Source organism: Leuciscus leuciscus (assembly GCF_965113295.1).
Source record: "Leuciscus leuciscus genome assembly, chromosome: 3".
In the NCBI taxonomy this organism is placed as follows: domain Eukaryota; kingdom Metazoa; phylum Chordata; class Actinopteri; order Cypriniformes; family Leuciscidae; genus Leuciscus; species Leuciscus leuciscus.
Genome location: NC_138727.1, coordinates 8,678,444 through 8,697,550, shown reverse-complemented (window position 1 = coordinate 8,697,550; position 19,107 = coordinate 8,678,444). Strand labels below are relative to the sequence as shown.

The window sequence follows — 19,107 nt, the reverse complement described above, 5'->3', positions numbered from 1 at the left end:
ATGTTCTCATTCTGTTTACGCCAAATTCTGACTCTACCATCTGAATGTCTCAACAGAAATCGAGACTCATCAGACCAGGCAACATTTTTCCAGTCTTCAACTGTCCAATTTTGGTGAGCTCGTGCAAATTGTAGCCTCTTTTTCCTATTTGTAGTGGAGATGATTGGTACCCGGTGGGGTCTTCTGCTGTTGTAGCCCATCCGCCTCAAGGCTGTGCGTGTTGTGGCTTCACAAATGCTTTGCTGCATACCTCGGTTGTAACGAGTGGTTATTTCAGTCAAAGTTGCTCTTCTATCAGCTTGAATCAGTCGGCCCATTCTCCTCTGACCTCTAGCATCAACAAGGCATTTTCGCCCACAGGACTGCCGCATACTGGATGTTTTTCCCTTTTCACACCATTCTTTGTAAACCCTAGAAATGGTTGTGCGTGAAAATCCCAGTAACTGAGCAGATTGTGAAATACTCAGACCGGCCCGTCTGGCACCAACAACCATGCCACGCTCAAAATTGCTTAAATCACCTTTCTTTCCCATTCTGACATTCAGTTTGGAGTTCAGGAGATTGTCTTGACCAGGACCACACCCCTAAATGCATTGAAGCAACTGCCATGTGATTGGTTGATTAGATAATTGCATTAATGATAATTTTTTTATTATTATTATTATTTTTTTTTTTTTTTTAATGAATGAATGAATTATACCATTTATTTGAATTAAATTTGCAACTTAGTGAAACTGGTATCTACTCAGGTTTTTCAGAAAACATATAAAACCAGCATGAATATAGAAAAATTAAAATTGAGAATGAATTTCTAGATTGCTTTTAAAGCATTATGTGTTTTAAATGAGATTTGTATAGATTTGTATGTTTTTTTTTATTATTATTATTAAATCCTCCTCTTCACAATCCACAAAGGCGATTGATCCATTTTTTCCCCCTTTAATATGCAGGAATCAAAGAGAGCAGACAGCAAGGTGAAAGGAAAGCCTGTGGGATTGTGTTCAGGACACGACGCAGGGCAAACTCAAACCTGTGTCCCAGCAAGCACGTGCAAAACCAGCTGCGTCACGGCTCCGACTGAGAACATAATTTAAAAAGTTGTCTTCCTTCCTCGAAGGTTCATGCTGAGTATCACTAACATCTCCCCATGACCAGCTGTTTGGCTGAATTTCACAATCCCATTTCAAATCTCTCCCATTCATACCAAATGAGGAGTAGAAATGCCAAAAGATATGCAAATCAGCCATGTAGCGCCCCGTCTACATCTAAGGGGGGGAATCTTCCGAATGCAGCCGAGTTTTTCCTGTTTCCTCCAGATTGCAGGCTTTGGCAGGAGCCTGCAAAGATTATAACTAGAGGAGACATGTCCACCTTACTTTTAGAAACTGAGAATGTTCATTGTCAGTGCTTTCGGGAGATAATCATTACTTTTCAAAGATCCGTGCTTTGATGTCTCCTCCATGCTTTTCCGAATCCTTCCTCATTCCCTGATGTCAGGCGTTTTTATTCTGTCCATCAGGTAGTCTTAATAGGCAAATCAGAAAGGACAATGTTGGTGCTGCACAATCACGGGTCTCTCCGCTTCTTTCAAAGTGCGCTCTAATTATTCCAGAATTAGAATTCCTAATTCCAACCATTTGGAAGGGTTGGATTTGAATTTGATTAACACAGATCAAACACCATAAGGGTTTAGCACAGCCGTATATGTTCGCCTTTGTGATTGCTTCTAATCTGAGAATTTCTGCTCTATAAGGACACCTGAATTTGCAAAAGGGCCTTTATTTGATAATACATCACATAGGCAATTATAGACACTATAGGGGGGCTTCAGTCCCCTTGTCTTTCATCTAATCAGCAATGAATTTAACTGTCAGCCCCCTTAAAATCGGTGATTATGTGATCATTAGTGTTTACTGAAAACAGCGGCATCTTATTTCACAGGTCATTTCACACTGAAGCTTCCCCTTAGTCGTTAAACTTAAACTTTAAAGCTCATTAGATTAAAGTGATACTTCACTCTAAAATAAAAAATGTGTCATCGTTTACTCACCCTCATGTTGTTCCAAAGCTGTGTGGCATTGACAATTATCAAAACGCTCTCTTAAAACTAAAGGTTCCTAAAGGGGGATTTCACAGTGATGCCACAGAAGTACCCTCTGAGAATTAAAGTTAATATTTATGATTATTGACACATTTGCATGCTTGTGGTTTTCTGATGTTGGTTAATGGTCACATGACATGAAACTAAACTGATAAAATATTTAATCTTTTTTTTTTTTTTTTTTTTTTTTTTTTTTTTACAAAGGGCTGCAGGGATATTTATTAATACTGTTGTTGTTGTTTTAACTCTAATTAACAATATATAAAAAAATATTTATAAATATATATTACTGTTGTAAATAAAATTGTAAACTGTCCTAAAAAATACAACAACAAAAAATATTTCATGAGGATTTTTTTATATTTATTTTTACATTGCAAGCTATATTTATGTCTTTCATTTTTCACTTTCAAACATTCAAATCTTCAAGCTTTTGTTGTGGTGGAATACTGGTGAAATGAACTTCTGTCTATTTTGTGCAATGTTCCATGAATGTTAAAGAACCTTTATTTTTAAAGGTCCCATTGCATGAAAATTTCACTTTGAGGTTTTTTAACCTTAATATGAGTTCCCCTATAGCCTGCCTATGGTCCCCCAGTGGCTAGACGTTTTGATGGGTGTAAACCAAGCCCTGGGTATTTTTGAGAAAATGAAAGCTCAGACGGGCGAATCTAGAAATCTTCCCCTTATGTTGTCATAAGGGGAAAGGTTACCTCCCCTTTCTCTTCTTTGCTCGCAAAAAGAATTTGGCCCGCCCATGAGAAAATGAGCTGCGCGATATTGGTTTTTCCTCGAGAAACATCATGGCTTGCAAATGAGCAAAGCATGGCAGTTGCTCAGTGTTTGGATGTACAAATGAACACAAACTTATTTTTTTAGTTCCTTCATCCGAGCCTCTGAAGAACCAGTGGGTTATGTGAATTTCTGATGTGTAATTGTTCAAGTTCAGACAGATAATCTTTCTCTCAAAGTCATTCAATACTGTTTATGCATCAGTAAATCAAGCCAGTGACTAAACGATCAACTTCACGTCGTTTCTCTTAGTAGGATGAAAATAATCTTACTTAAACTGTGATTAATATATATACAGAAAGCGATCAGAGAACAATTCCTTTCCAATCGCCCAAGCTGTCAATCACACTGCGCGAGTTTATCTGGACACTTGCCAAAACTCGTTATGAAATCAATGACTCTGTTACGCTGCACAACGAAGCTCTTACTGTACTTACCTCATGTTTGCGTTGGTGAAATCATTAGTGAGAGTGCAGAAACTGCGTTGCAATGATAAGATCTTCATTCACGCGATCAACAGGCTGTCATCTGCTCAATGCTCATCACTGCAACTGTGATGGGAATAGATCTAAATACTTAAACTTCTCACGATTCGTTAATCCCGATAGCTGTAATAGTAAAAACATATAATAGCTGTAATAGTAAAAGTTTTCGAGAGAGTTCCACGTGTAATGCGAGATGTTTCATATGCAAGCATGTCAGCCAATCACAGCAGTGGGCGTTTACACTGAAGTCTCACAGCAGCCAATCACAGCCGTGGGCGTTTACACTGAAGTCTCACAGCAGACACGCCCCTTCAAACAGAGCGTTCAAATCAGAGGCTAAAATCAGGCTAGGAAATATGCCTTTTATTTCTAAATTATAACAACTTTTGATCTAAAAAAACATACTAACATTATAAGGGCACCCCAGGAAACATTCTAAAATAATAAAATAATCCATGCAATGGGGACTTTAAGTTATAATGAAAGTGATTAGGGACCTCCAAAAGGACAAACAAAGGCACCATAAAAGTAGTCCATATGATCTTTTTTTTAATGTAATTTTATTGTTTTTTTGGAGTCAATGAGTACAAAACAGACGTAGTTCTCCTTTTGTGTTTCACAGCATGTGATTTTGGAACAACATGAGGGAGAATACATAAATGAGAAATGTTTGGGTGTAATATTACTGTAAAGCAAGAAATATTATTCTGAGTTACAACATCTTAGAAATGCCACTTATAAAACCTCAGCAGCCTTCAGCCTGTGCTGTTTTTATGACTCAAACAACATTTTCCTTGAGATATCTTGCTATTCCACTCCACACACACCTACATTATTTCCTTAATCAGAAATTCCTTGCTATCAAGACCATAAAGGCTCTGAATCTTTATATAAATCTCATTTCAAAGTTGCGGTGAACGGCTTAAACCATCTGAACGTCAGCGTGAAGCGTACAGTGGCCTCAAAAGCACATGAGATCAGACTTGCTAAATTTACTACCCTACTAAAGACAGGATGATTCTCTTGAGCTGCTCCTGCGGTCAACATATATTATTCAAAATAGTGCATAGGTCCATGCTGAGTCCTGCGACTGAGTGTGTGTGTGTGTGTGTGTGTGTGTGTGTGTGTGTGTGTGTGTCTGTGTGTGTGAGAGAGAGATTGATAGAGAGAGAAAATGTTCTTGCTGTGAGAGTCCTCATCCCAGACAGCACACCCTGCGGGAGATAAAGGGAGAGAGATAGAGGGAGAGAGGGAGGGATCGAGAGTAAAAGAGTGAGTGAATGCAAGACTTGAACTAAAGTTAGCATATATTCTGTCCGTTCTGATAAGTGCTCACCATCTTATATAGTTTGTGTGTGTGTGTGTTTATCTTGGCCAGCTGGTCTAACCCAGATTGAAGAGGAAAGGTCTGTGTCAAATAGAACATTGCTGAGTGACCTGAAAGTATCCAGTTTTAGCAAAAGATTTTAAAATGTACAAAAATAATAAGATGTTTTGATCGATAAAGAGCCGCTCATCCACTTTATGGGGTGCAGCGTAATTGAAGTCTGTGCATGAAAGAGCAAAAGCTTGTCTTTGCTCTCCACAACAGACAAATCTGAGTTTCTCATCATGCTTGCGAATAAGGAAAGCCTTCTCTGTGGTCTTATAAAACTAGTCAAATCTGAGAAGAATGTAAGATAAGCATAGGAAATTGGAATAAAACTAAAATATACTACAGAACAGATGGTGTTTTCAAAAATATGGTGAGAGTAGAATGGTGAAAATATATTTGCGAATTATCACTAATGCTAAAGCAGTTTAAAGTAAAAGACATGCATAACCCATTTTACTTTCATAAATTCCATAAGTAAAACGGGAAATTCAATGAGAAGAAAATGGCTAGCGGGACTGGACTGGATACCGAAATTTGAGAAAAACTGCATTATCTACAACAATAAGCTAAAACAGTGGCCTCATGACCTTTTTCAGGTTTTTTTTTATTTTATTTTTTTAATACTGGATAAGGATTACAAATATTTTTACTTATATCTATGGTATGATCTATAACAAAAATTTAGAACTTGCTTTATATAGTATATATGGATTCACAAATATGCAAATTAGCCCCGCCTCCACTCAATCGCACAAGCTCAGAATAATACCTGATCCACTCGGTCAACTTTACTGTCGTAAATGCTGCACAATGGCAAGTGGAAATACTTGTTAAATTTAGCCATATATGTTTGATCCAGAAACTGATTCAGAAGGAGTCGAAGAGTGAATTATACAGGCTTGTCAATGCATCAGAATGGTCGTGCATTTTATGTATCGCTTTCTACAAAGTCGGACGGTAATTAATATGATTAGTATTAATATTGACTACGTTATCAAACAGCTTATAATGTGTTGCTAATCTTACACAAACCATGTTCCCGTTCGCCATGACGGCTGCCTTCTAAAAATCAACATCCATTGAACAACTTCAACATGAAGACCGACATGAAGAATGTCAGTGGAGAAAGGCATATAGTTCACAACATCGTTGCATATTAATGATATGCTAAAGCCCGCCCGCACGTTGACAGGATTGGTTGCAACCTATAAACAACATTAAAAACTTTTATTTCACCACAGGGGGAGGAGGTTTTTCATTTTCATTTAATACACTGGACAAAATTATAAACGCAACACTTTTGTTTTTGCCCTCATTTTTCATTCATCCACCCTGGAACCCCCCAATACAGTAAAACTACATTTTAGAGTGGCCTTTTATTGTGGCCAGCCTAAGGCACACCTGTGCAATAATCATGCTGTCTAATCTGCATCTTGATGTGCCACACCTGTGAGGTGGATGGATTATCTCGGCAAAGGAGAAGTGCTCACAAACACAGATTTAGACAGATTTGTGAACAATATTTGAGAAAAATAGACCTTTTGTGTACATAGAAAAAGTCTTAGATCTTTGAGTTCAGCTCATGAAAAATGGAAGCAAAAACAAAAGTGTTGCGTTTATAATTTTGTTCAGTGTATATTAAAATAAGCTAAAACTGAAATAGACATATTTACAAAAAACTAATGAAATTGACAAACACACAACAAATTATCTATAACTTTTAACTAAAATTAAAACAAAAACAGAAAATGTAGAAATAAAAACCACAGGCCTAAAACAATGTCAAGGTATTTGATTATTGGTTGACATCATTGGCCCCGCTCCCACTGGGCCTAGATTACATCATCTGGAAAGGAAGGAGCCAGTGATTTGAAATAACATGCACTGATGAATTGTGCACAATATGATCAGGAACATGTAATGTGGAAGTAAATATTCCATTTTGATTTCCTGTTGACTGTCAACATGACGCAGAGTTACAAGATGCTGTCTAAGAAGGCATCGCTCGAACAGGTAGGGACACTCGCAAAGATTCTGGTGATAAAAATAGGCTTTTGTTCACTCTGAGGTGTTTCTGAGATGCAAGTAATTTCACAGAAGCAGCCTCGGGGTCACACTCTGTGTGTGTGGCAGAGATGGAGCCGCAGACAGAGTTGCCCTTAGACAGAAGTAATAATATTTCGAAGGCGCTCCGGGGCTGGGTCTCACAGACCATTCAATACATGAGAGGGACCAAAGTGTTTGTGTGTTTGCAAGTGAAACACAGCCAAGGTGGACCAGAGAACTATGGGTGGGAGAGAGAAAGAGGAAGGGAGAAACAGAAGGCCAGACTGTTTTTGGGTAAAAGTAATATCACATTACTCCAAATATTCCAAATCCAAAAATAGACGTAAAATCATCGTTGTTACATGTACTCACTATTAACAGTAAATTACGCACAATTACAAGAAAAACTGGGCAGTAATGTTGTAGTCAAGACCACCTAAACTGAGACCAGAGTGTGTTGAGACCAAGACAAGACCAGCGAGGCAGGGTGAGACCGAGTCAAGAACAAGACCAGACCAGCACTCCTCAAAATCATCTAAAAGATTCATATCTACTGTCTGAGAAATGTCTATAAGACAATAATAAAATGAATCTTTGTTGCAGAGGTGGCACAAAAGTTGTATCTGAATTGGTACAATTAGACCTGCATAAATAATGGTGAGATTAATGTTTTAAAAATAACATTTTGAATATAGAAATATGATGGGGGGGAAAAAAATGATACGCCTACTTTTATATATGAAACTGAAACCGCCAGTAGGTGGCGACAAAACACTTAATGAGTGATTCAATAATTTATTCAAGGAATTTGTTCAAAACAGCTGATTCATTAAAGAAACACAGCGTGTTGCTCGGAAACGCATTAAAGTTCTGCTATGGATTTTTTTGGAACTATATTCGTTGTCGAAATAGCAACTAAAATTGTCTAAAATGTAAGTCCCTTAATATTAACTTCTTGTTTATTGAACATTTGTATAAAACCAATATTACTTCTGCAATCATGCTCATGTTCGTGAAACAAGCTCTCTTGCTCTTGTGATATTGCTTAATTATATCCTATGTTATAATATAAAACAAACAAGATCTCACAAGTACTTTTTTGCAATCAAATCTTGAATTTGTGGGGCATTTGAATGAATTTGGGGAATTTTACTTTTTTGAGACAAATATGCATTGATTTCTAACCCAACACAACAGTAACAAAAGAAATCACATTAAATCATTTATTGATTGCATTTTAAGCAGTAAGTTTGACATCAAAACACATTAATCAAAAAATGGTCTTAAGACTAGTCTCGAGCACTACAACACTTCTGGGGGAGCATGACGATATCATGCTGAAATGATCGTTACCACGGTATAAAATGTTGCTATATCATTTATATCACGGTATATAAATATATAACAAGTCAAGTCACCTTCATTTATATAGCGCTTTTTACAATACAGATTGTTTCAAAGCAGCTTTACAGTGATCATAGGAAATTAATGCAACAAAGATTGTTTTGGCTGTACAGCAGCTCTAGAAGAAAGCCATTGTCTAGCTTAAGTACATTTTTAATTGATTCATTTCCGTTGTAAAAATCCTTAGTTATTAACTTACACGACACCGTTTTCAACTGAAAAAAAGGAAACTTTTAATGCGCTCTGGTCATTAAAATCACATTTGTCATTGAACCAAACAAAACAGAAAATAACTTACTGCTCTTGACTTATTGTTAACAAGATAAATGGTAACACTTTATAAATTATGCATAATTACATGCATAATACTAACCCTATAGTAAGTACACAAAGTTAATTAATATTACTCAGTACATAAATGTATAATTACACTGTAACAAGGACATCTTTTTTCTTATTTTTAATTACAGAAATGAGATAAAATAACACAAAATTACTATATCGTGATATATATTTATCGTGTTATCGTGAAATAAAATTGATCATATCGTGAAATAAGAATTTGGTCATTACAACCCTTACACCCTTAGCTACAAGAAAGTAACCCTAAACAAAACCCCATTCCCGAGTACGTGTAGTTAATTATATTAATCAGTACTTAAATGTATAAAAGGAAAGATTAAAATAATGTGTTACCAAAATCTCTCTGACTTTATCTTTTGTATACAATGAATGTGAAGCTGCATGTCATGCTCCAAATTTGACAAAAATGCTGCTTGCACAATGAAAGTAGTTCATATAACTTGTGTGATATTTTCAAATGATAAATTAGTGTGATGAACAGAATCTAATTAGATTTTGCATAAAATCTACATGACAGCACTAAAATCTGATTTAAATACTGGGCTTGACAGCCTCGGTCCCCATTCGCTTCCATTGTTAAAAATAATAATAGCTGTTCTTTTCATTATATTCTGCCTAACATCTCCTTTTGTGTTCAACAGAAGAAAATGATACAGGTTTAGAATGGCATGAGGGTGAGTAGATGATGACACAATTTTCATTTTTTTTTGGTGTGCATTATTAAGCATTTGATGTGCATTATAGACAGGCTTCTACAATACACAATTATTTTCTACTTTTCTCTCTCTTTCCTTCTCTCTCTCTCGTTCTCCCTCTACCCACTCATAAAGCTTTGTTTGTGATTTTTCTCATCATTCAACACAGCACCAGTGAGCTCATCTTCTTTACAGAAATGTATCTGCACCCCTCCCTCTCTTATTTATCTTCAAAGAGACAGAAAAGCACCTTGCATTCACCTTTTTTGCCAAAACTACTTTCAAAAGACGCGGTTACCTCATTTACACACAATCTATGTCGACAAGACGCGATCTGCACGAGCAATTTGTGTTTTTGACGGATTGGATTTTTCTTGCTCTCGTCGTCACGCTTCTTTGTGTTGTTAACTGCTGCCCCCTAGTGGTGACTGATCAACATTACGCAGCAAAATATAAAAAAGCCTCAGTTTCTCATCGCTATGAAGGATAAATATTACTTCTAGATATGTAACGTGTTGCTATGGTGATGGGCTCACGGTCCTCTTTAACAGAGAAACGAAGATGATTCGGAGGACAGCAGCGTAAGGGAATGCGGAGCCGATGACACTGTAACTGAGAGCGGCGGACTGTTACCACAGAAATAGCTGTTCGTTACACCCCTGAAGCGCGCACACGCGAAGTGTGACCGCTTATTTTTATCAATGAAACAACAGGTTCCGCGTGAGAAAGAGGGAGGAATTATGTACCAAAATGATGACGAGCGAGGAAGGGGTAAAGCGGGTTCAACAAAACATAAAAGAAAAGAAAGCTGTTTTGAATATAAGACAAATTTAAAGGGATACTCACCTAAAAATAAAAACTCACCGTTTCACCCTCACCTTTTTTAAAACTAATTTAAGACATTTCTTCAGTGTGCTGTACAGTTATTTAATGAGTTTTTGAATGGTTCTGCTGCCAAAACACTGCAAAATATCTTAAATTTCAGTAGTCAAAAAAAAAAAAAAAAAACTCCAGACATGCTGTGGAAAATGATAGCCTAGTGATCTAGGAACTTTATACAGCGGATGCCACTGAAAACACAGTACGTCTATCCCTCACAGCCTCGCTTTCATACCTGTCATGGCGCTGCTCTGAATAAGGTCCATTGAATCAATTGGTTCACTGAAACGTTTCGCATCTGACTGATACGAACGCTTGAAAATAGTACATTTCATATTGAATCTTTGTCATTTTGTTACAAATCTTCGTTACTACAGGTACTATTTTTATAATATTGAAGTTGTTCTGAGATATATTTTTTTTTTGTCCATACAATAAAAAATCCCAGTTTTTCATCTTTAAAGTTTAGAAACGACATAAGTTGTTACAATTTTAATGACCCTGTTGTTCTGACATGTTTTTTTAGGTAATATTAGATGCATTTGCAAAAACTACATACTACAAAAGGATTAGAAAAACATGGTTTAAAAAAGTTTTGGAAGGAGTATAGCACTGCTGACACCATTTGACATGCTGTCACCTGCCAACACACACACACACAAATAAATAAAGAGAGAAGCTGAAGCTCAAGAGAATTGTCACTATTTTGACATTTGATTCCTCCTTACCACACAATTCATAGCTTTATACTGTTCTCCACAACCATTTTAGCTGCCCTTAATGTTAGACATGACAAATCAGTGTCAAAACCCAAACTTGTTGGATTGTAGCTAGCATTGTAGGGCTGTGGCATCTCCAAAGCTCATTCGTTCAGTGTTCAAACACAGCTGAACACATGGGCACAGGCAATCATTTTGAAAGCATTGTTATTAACAGCTGTTGTTCACAGATTGTCAAAGGAACAGTAACAGATTGTACTTTTGATTGTACACAACAGAATGTGCATTTCATATATTGACATTAATCCAGTTTAAGGATTAAAATCTTATGTGCTCGCAAAAGTGAATATGCAATGACTCAGTTCAAGAAAAAGAGGTAGTTAAAAGCTTGATTTCTTTAATGCAAGAATCATTATTGTACATTAACAATTCAATGGTCTCTGCACAGCTTTTTTTTTCCTTTTTTTTTTTTACAATATGTACCACAAGTCTATGTCAGCACCTACAGGTATTTACATTACATAATGTTACACTGGAGACAAAGGTGCTGGGGAAGAGTGACGAAAGAGGATGAGTGAAAAATAAGGTTGGATGCTCAGGAAGAATGAAGGGAAATTATTGAAGAAAATTAAGTGATTGAGAGATGTGCATGACAGCGGAAGTATGGCTATCACAGCACTTGTGCCTGCTGCTAGAGCAGAATTAAGAGAAGGCAAAAAAATCATGAATAACATTGTCAATAACATTAAAATAAAACATTTGTTGCTTTTCAAAGCCGCAGCGTGGTAACTGAAAGCTGGGGCAGTGACAGGTGCTGGAGGAAGAGGCAGGTACCACACACACACACACACAAACACTCTAACACAAAACCCATCAGTCGTTCACTCACACACATCAAGTACTTGTATACACAGTCATACAGACATTGCTCATTATGTTGCGAACATGCACACAAAAATGTTGTTCTTGCGTTCGATAACCTCTCAGTTCAGCCGTAACACAGCCATACACGCACACAATCAACTCACACAGCAATATAGTGAATGAGAGTTGTGTGTTTGTCGACAGGATCCTATTGGAAGGGCACTTAGGCCTCTGCACTGAACACCGTCCCCCGTCCCCCACCGATGACCTCAACTGGGCTCTGTAGACCAATCAGAGAATGTGCTGGGCTGTGGTGAGCACTGTTATTGGCTGCTTTTATTTCCTGGTCTGAATAAAGATGGGAGGATGACTGAGGAGTGGCATTTTTTTCGCTGTTGTTGTTGTTGTTTTCTTTTTCTTAAGAGCTCAGATCATCCTATTGCGTTTGTGAGTGGGCGAGTCTGTTATGACATCATTGCACTGGGCGGAGCTTCGTTTCCGAGTTCCGTTGTCGAGGTGGAGCGCCATCTCTTCAGCAATGAAAGTGTTGAGGTCCACGTCGTGGAGGCCGTTTCTGCGGCGGCTGGGGGCGGAGCTAGCGCTCAGGTGTGTGGGTGAACCCGGGGCTCCAGAGCGCATACTGATACTCGCCATGGCTCCGCTCAGACCTGTAACACACACACAGGTAGGAAAACATATGAAATATAAATGCCTGAATTATACTTTTTCCATAAAAAAAAAAAAAGCAAAACCTTCAGGGACATTTTGCAGTACTATTTCTGTGAGAGAAAAGAAATTCAATTTTAACGATACCAGTGGCCACAGAGCAAACTGGAGTGGAAATGTACAACTCAAACTGCCCAAAGCAAGAGAGCACTTTATATTATACGCTTCAAAGAATGTCATAAGACACATTTCTGTACTGTACAATGCAAAAGTTTTTTTTTGCCTGAAAATAACTTGCATTACATGTGTGTTTAGATGGATAGATGCATTATAAATCTAAGCACTGTCATCAGGCACACTCACCATGCAGAGCAATGGCCTCCCTGAAAGGCTGCAGGTCTGTTTCTACAGATGAACTCGTCTCCGAGGACGTGGGTCGGCTTGGTGACACCATTGCAAGTCTTGGTGGAGCCCTGGAGCTACGTGGCGGTGGGGCTTTACCACAGAGAAAGCTGATAAGATCCTCACGCCGAATAGTCCGCCTCCTTTTCTTCACCCACGCCAGGACATCTTTGTTTCGTCTCTGATGACCGATCTGAATACCCAGCTCATAACTCCGCTGATGGGCATCAACACTCTCTGGAAGATGGCAAAAAAAAAAGCATGAGCATTTCTGTATGTATGTATGTGAGGAATCAGCCCAGCTGCATCAATGTCCCGTGGTGATTTATGCCCAATGATGTCAGTCTCATTTAACAATCTGATATCAAAAGCTCTTCTTAGAATTTTTAATTCGGCATCAAGCAGCGAGTAAGTATTTGATGTGAAGGAGAAACTGAACAGCAGGTGAATTATTGGTAATGATTACAATAAGAAGCTTTTAATAATGCAATTATGTAAATGTTACATTAACTTCCAAAGCAATTGCATAACACCATACATTTTCGTTCTGCCAGAACAGCAGCATCCTCTCCCCTCAGGAACGGCAGCCACTGTTCTTCAATCTATTATTTTCAATCCATAATAAGCAACAAATAAACTGCCTCAACCAAAACTGGCAGGCATGAAGATTTGTTTCAATAGACAGGGTTTCCATTGCCAGGCAGGAATCAGACTGAAATGAATTTTACGCTTACAAAACCTTGAGATGAGGTGCATGAAATGATTCAAGAGATGATTAAATCTCACCGAGGAGTTTATAAAGAAAAATGGGAGGTTTTAGAAAATACACTTGGACTGAACAATTTCTGGTTCAGTCAAAGTTCACAATGTGAAATTGCACACTGAACTTTTGATAGATAAAAAAAGAACATGTACAGGCGGTGATCAAACTTGAACTGACCACATCCTATATGCTTTGAAAACTTCTTGCTAATTAGTTGATATACGTGATCTGATCTCCAGTAAATTGAACACACAAACACCTCCCTGTTCCTGACAGCTCCTAATGACGTGACTCAAATTATCCACATGACACATCTGACATCCTCCCCGCCTCATCATCTCTCATTACCCCAACTAAAGACTAACTTCTGAATGATGACTCAAGTTTCACAAGCAGACTCACGGCCATGGTGGGTCTCATAACTGCAGTCTGATACACAACTACTTTAGGGCTGTGAATCACATTTCCACAATTACAATCAGACAGATTCTAGGAACAGGAGTAAACCAATATGAATTTAATAACTGCTGTCAGCCATATTGTTTCTAGTCTCAAACATATGAACAACCAATTATTTTTATGTCAAGTTAAGTAACCATTTATATAGCACTTTTAACAATACAGATTGTTTCAAAGCAGCTCTAGAATAAAGTTATTGTCCAGCTAAAGTTAGTTTTGACTGATTCACTTCCATTGCAAAGATCATTAGTTATTAACTTAACACGACACCGTTCTAACAGAAAACCCTTAAAAAACGCAAACCTGTGAAAACGATGACAGCGTGCACATGCGTATTACGCGTTCAGTCTATAGGTACTCGTGTTTGAATATATATATGTGTGTGCAGGTGTGTAGTCTTACTTTACAAATTGACCTCAACAAATTACTTGTCTGGCCTTAATTTATAATACAGGATTATTTATCACTTCCGCGTAAATAATGGGCAGGCAGGAGTTATCAAGTAATTTGGATTCTTCTAGCCCTATTCGGACGGTAATTGTTTTCATGTGGATGTCTGTAAAAATAAATTTGCATGGAACGTGCATTCAGATGGCATTTACTAACGGTTGGAGAAGCGAGTTTTGTGACCCTACGAACCCGGGAACGTGCTAATATCCGACGTATTATTTAACCTCCTGTTTAAAAATAGGAAGATAGATGCGCAGTAGTGAAAATGGTTTTCTGTATTGTATTTTATCTCAAAATGATGGGTCATTTTAAAAATGTGGAAATTAGCAGAAATAAGTTACAGCCTATTTACATGAGGTAAACAAAGCGGCTAGGTTTATATTTTTAATATATAATTGCTGCCATAATAACGGCCCATTTCAACTGTTTACGTGCTTTTCTTCTCTTTTAAGCAGTAATAAAAGTGTAGGCTACATTTTTAAAATGCATCCAAAGCACAACAGTTATCGTACGGTATTTCTTCTTATAAACTCAGTGATGTGGATTCAGACGGCAATTCAATTTCCACACGATCTTGGTGTTTGTCAAAAAAAACAGTAGGTAATTCAACCAGGGATTTTTACACGGGTGGTGGGAGGAAAAACTCTGACTTACTGCACTGGATGGCAATAAAATCAGACTATCTCCTGTAAACACTGAAAATAACTTGCGTCCCCATGACAAATAATTAGTTTGAATAGGGCTAATGACTGTAAAAACAGCAGATCGCAAAAAACATCTTATTTGTGCTATGAATGAGGCATTGGATTTCTAACTTGACCATTTTATTAGAAAAGCGATTCACAGCCAAACCCTTTCATCCTCTTTCTATCTTTGTTGTAAACGAGATTGACTTTACATAAACTGAGCAAACAACATCTTGTTCACTCAGTCAGCAGCTGCTCAATCATGAAATAAGTGCTTCGTCTGTTCAGTGTCATTCCAGATAATTTATAACACAAACTAGATGCTTTTTGCCACCTACTGAAACAAGTGTAACTTTAAGTGATTATTTTTTTCTTCTTTTCAATTTACTCAACACACTGACTCTGTGAAGGGGACATTTTGTTCAGAATGCCAACCAATGACATTCCTCCTTACACCCTGGACTTAAATGCTATTGGTTTGTGCTATAGTTTTTCTTTGGAATTAATTATTTTCTTAAGTGAAAGACTAACATGTGTCGATTATTTGTAGATAATCTAGCCCCGGGTTTCACAGACAGGACTTAAGCCTAAAGTCCCAGAATAAAATGCATGTTTGAGCTGTCTTAACTGAAAGCAACTTGCACTGACATATCTTAAAATATATTTTTTTTGTCAAGATGCACACACCAGTAATGTTTTTTTTCTTAAGAACATTTATGTAATCATTCAACAGATTAATTTAAAAACAGGGATTTGTTGAAACAAAACAATACTAATGCAGTAAATTCCAATCAACTGTAGTTCACATACGAAAGCCCATAGTATACCTCATTTTGGATGTGAACACGTAGTGCACTTCATCCTTGTCCAGTGTCTGTGCCATTTCTCTCTAGAAGGTAGGACCAAAAAATGTCTTTGTACTCTTTTAAACTACAGTTGCAGGTATCCTTTAAAGTCACCAAAAAAATCTAAATAGACAATTCTGGGTTTTTTTTTTATGGAATATATCAGTATTTATAATAAATAATTTTTCTATGCACACATTATTCATGTGCCATTGTAATCTTTAATGAAAATAACTTCCTCTCCCACTTGCAGCGACATCTCTTCTCTGATGACGGGATAACCTGTCACTCACCTGACATCACAGCAATTGCAAACATTCATGTTCGAGAAGCCATTTTACTCGCAGATACATCACAATAGGGAAGAAAAGACTATAGACAATTTCCATTTTATGCTGACTTTAATCCCCACAAACAAGCACGTGTCAACTTTGTTGATGCCGTCTCCAGTAGTTTGTTGTTCCATCTCCTCTGTTTCTTTTTGACTAAAAAATGAAATGTCCACAAGGTGGCAACACTACACTGGACCAATTTAATTAGTGCAAAAAAATTCAAGGTGCATTGCGAGCTGAGTGTACAGAGAGTACGCATGTTAAGGAAAATCTGGCTGTACATGCGTTCAGTATGCCTACCTACATGTGTACAGTAAGCACATACTATGCTAATGACACTATGTCACACACACACTGTACGCACACTCTGGCATATGCATAAAAAACTGAAGTATGCATTAGGCTATAGTGGTGTAAAATGCAAAACTGGTCATGAAAGGTTTCTCAACTTACCTTTGTATAGGTTAGTGACGGCAGTTGCAGCATTTTGAAAGGGAACCCACAAAGAACGCCCCTGTTGTTGACATACTCTATCTGAGGGAGTGATCAAGACAGGACAGGAAATGTTTACGTTGCAAGTGGAGATACATCATTTCCCATTCATATAAGACACAATTTACCCACTGTTTAAAAAAAACAAGACAATTACACCACCATAAGGTTCACATTTAGCACCTTTACAGACCCTCGCACTGGCTGTGTGTCATGAGATAGTGAGCTGCCTACTTAAACAGCACTTTTGGGCACCATAAGCACGCTTGGAATGTTCTAAAAGCGTGTATGATGACCATAAGTGAGGTCTACATAAGCAGCTCTCTATGTTTTTAGACACAGCCATTAATTAGACGACGTCTAAATTTGATATGTAGCAAGTGGACTCTACGCCATTTTGTTGTGTAGCTTTAGTTTATCTTAATGTACCGTGTGGTCCAAATCAGAACTTTGTGTATGAAAACATGGTGTGCTGTATATTTAAACCGGCTTTATAGTGTTTCATCGATTTAATAACCGATATCGACAAAAACAACACAGCCCTGAAACAATAACTCGCACAATATTTTGAACTTAGCCTGCTAATCCTGCCTTCGCCATTTTGTTTCGCATTCTATTATTGTTGTTCAAATTTTTTTTACACGTTTTCATCAGTTCATCACAGTTTGTATTCCTAGATCCTTTCGTCTACATATGTGGCGTTTGAGTTCATAACAGATGAGATTTCGATCACAAATCGTTATTTTCATCAGACGAACTCCTCCCTGCACTTCGCCATTTTGTTTCGCTGATAGACAACCAGCTGGGTGAAGCTTTAAATATATAAAAAATTTCACAAAACACGTTTAAGTGTACTGTACCTAGTTTTAATAATGAATAAAGACGGACAATAGATGACATTTCCTTACTGAAACTGATTTGTGTGTCAGTTTACGTTGCTCGTCTGCCACTTAGCATCAATGCTAATCTGTAAACGCCACCGGCCTTCAAACCAGCCAAACAAAAGGCGAAATTATACTAATTAAGCACTAAATGTGTGTATTTCATTATAAAATAACCCCTCGACGTCTTAATTAGATCTTGTTAGATTTAATTTGGTGGCTATCCGTTGAGTTTATGAGTTAGTCTCCTTTGTTTGCCAGTGTCAGAGTTAGCTGGCTAACGTTAGCTCTCGGTGAGTTTTTATTATACATATCGCACCTTTATACAGTTGAGCGACGGCAGTGGCTGAGTTCTGGAAGAGATGCCAAAGTTTTTGTTGGCTCTGCTCGGTCTCCTCCTCGCTCGGTTCCTCCTGCTCGGCCTCGGCTAGGCACTGCCGCTCCCATTTGGAGAACCAGTGCTCGGGTCCGTGTTCCTGGATCTCCGCTTCCCCCTCCTCCTTCTTCTCCTCCATGGCCACGAAAAAAACACTAAAACCGCTGCTATAATGCTCTAACGTTCGCTTAAACAACTCTCCGCGGCGATTAAACCCGGACGTAGTCGTTTGTCGTCGGCGGCGGCCTCATCGACAGCTGTTAGTTTACGTCTGCATAGCGAACGGTGCTTGCACTTCTCCGCCACACAGTCGATGAAAACAACTTAACGTTGCCGACACTCAAACCCCGCCCTCTTGAGTTGGGCTCGACGCTCATTGGCTACAGGCACACAGGGCGTGGCTTGGCGTCAACGGCTCAACTGTTTATTAGATGCACCAACTGTCTGTCATATGTCACGGAGTGACAATGAATGATGACACCGCCCATGTTTATGTGCCACACCGAACACTTGAGCCTCAACTCAAGTACACTGAGTAGGAACGCAAGATTGCGCAAGCCCATAATGAGTCGCTATTCATGCTTTCCAAGGTCCTTTCCTGTTTCTCTTCTGTTCATTACAGTAGGAGACTGTTAAACAAAGAGAGGGATTTTTGAATAAATATAGCCTGTTGTGATTACCTTCTTTGGCCTACAGAGGGCGTCATTATACAAGTACACGAATGCATCTTTCGTGCTCAAAGTTAACCCATTGTTGTCACAAGACATCACAGGTAATTGGAAGAAAATACATTTTCACGGTGGCATATTTAAAAACACCTCTCTTTTTATATGCATATAATATATATGTATATATTGTACATTTAGACAAAATATAAAAATGAATCTGTTGTGTAGCCTACAACAGGTATTTCAGCAAAGTTTTGATCATGTTTATAATTTAGAGGCCTTAGAAACTGTCGTGTCACCCACAATACAGTAGGCTTTATAAGGTTAAATGAAACTCATCAGCAAGCTATACTGAATTGATCTT

At 37.9% G+C, this 19,107-nt stretch overlaps 1 protein-coding gene across 1 annotated transcript; it reads right to left on the bottom strand.

Moving 5' to 3' along the window:
- Window positions 1-11,236: 11,236 nt before the first annotated feature.
- On the bottom strand, window positions 11,237-18,400 carry hapstr1b (HUWE1 associated protein modifying stress responses b). The gene is made up of 4 exons (XM_082164627.1): window positions 18,019-18,400; window positions 16,780-16,860; window positions 12,753-13,028; window positions 11,237-12,391 (listed from the first exon to the last, which is right to left on the bottom strand). The coding sequence occupies exons 1-4, from the start codon at window positions 18,212-18,214 to the stop codon at window positions 12,150-12,152; spliced, it is 795 nt and encodes a 264-aa protein (XP_082020753.1). The 5' UTR covers window positions 18,215-18,400; the 3' UTR covers window positions 11,237-12,149.
- Between the last annotated feature and the right edge of the window lie 707 nt (window positions 18,401-19,107).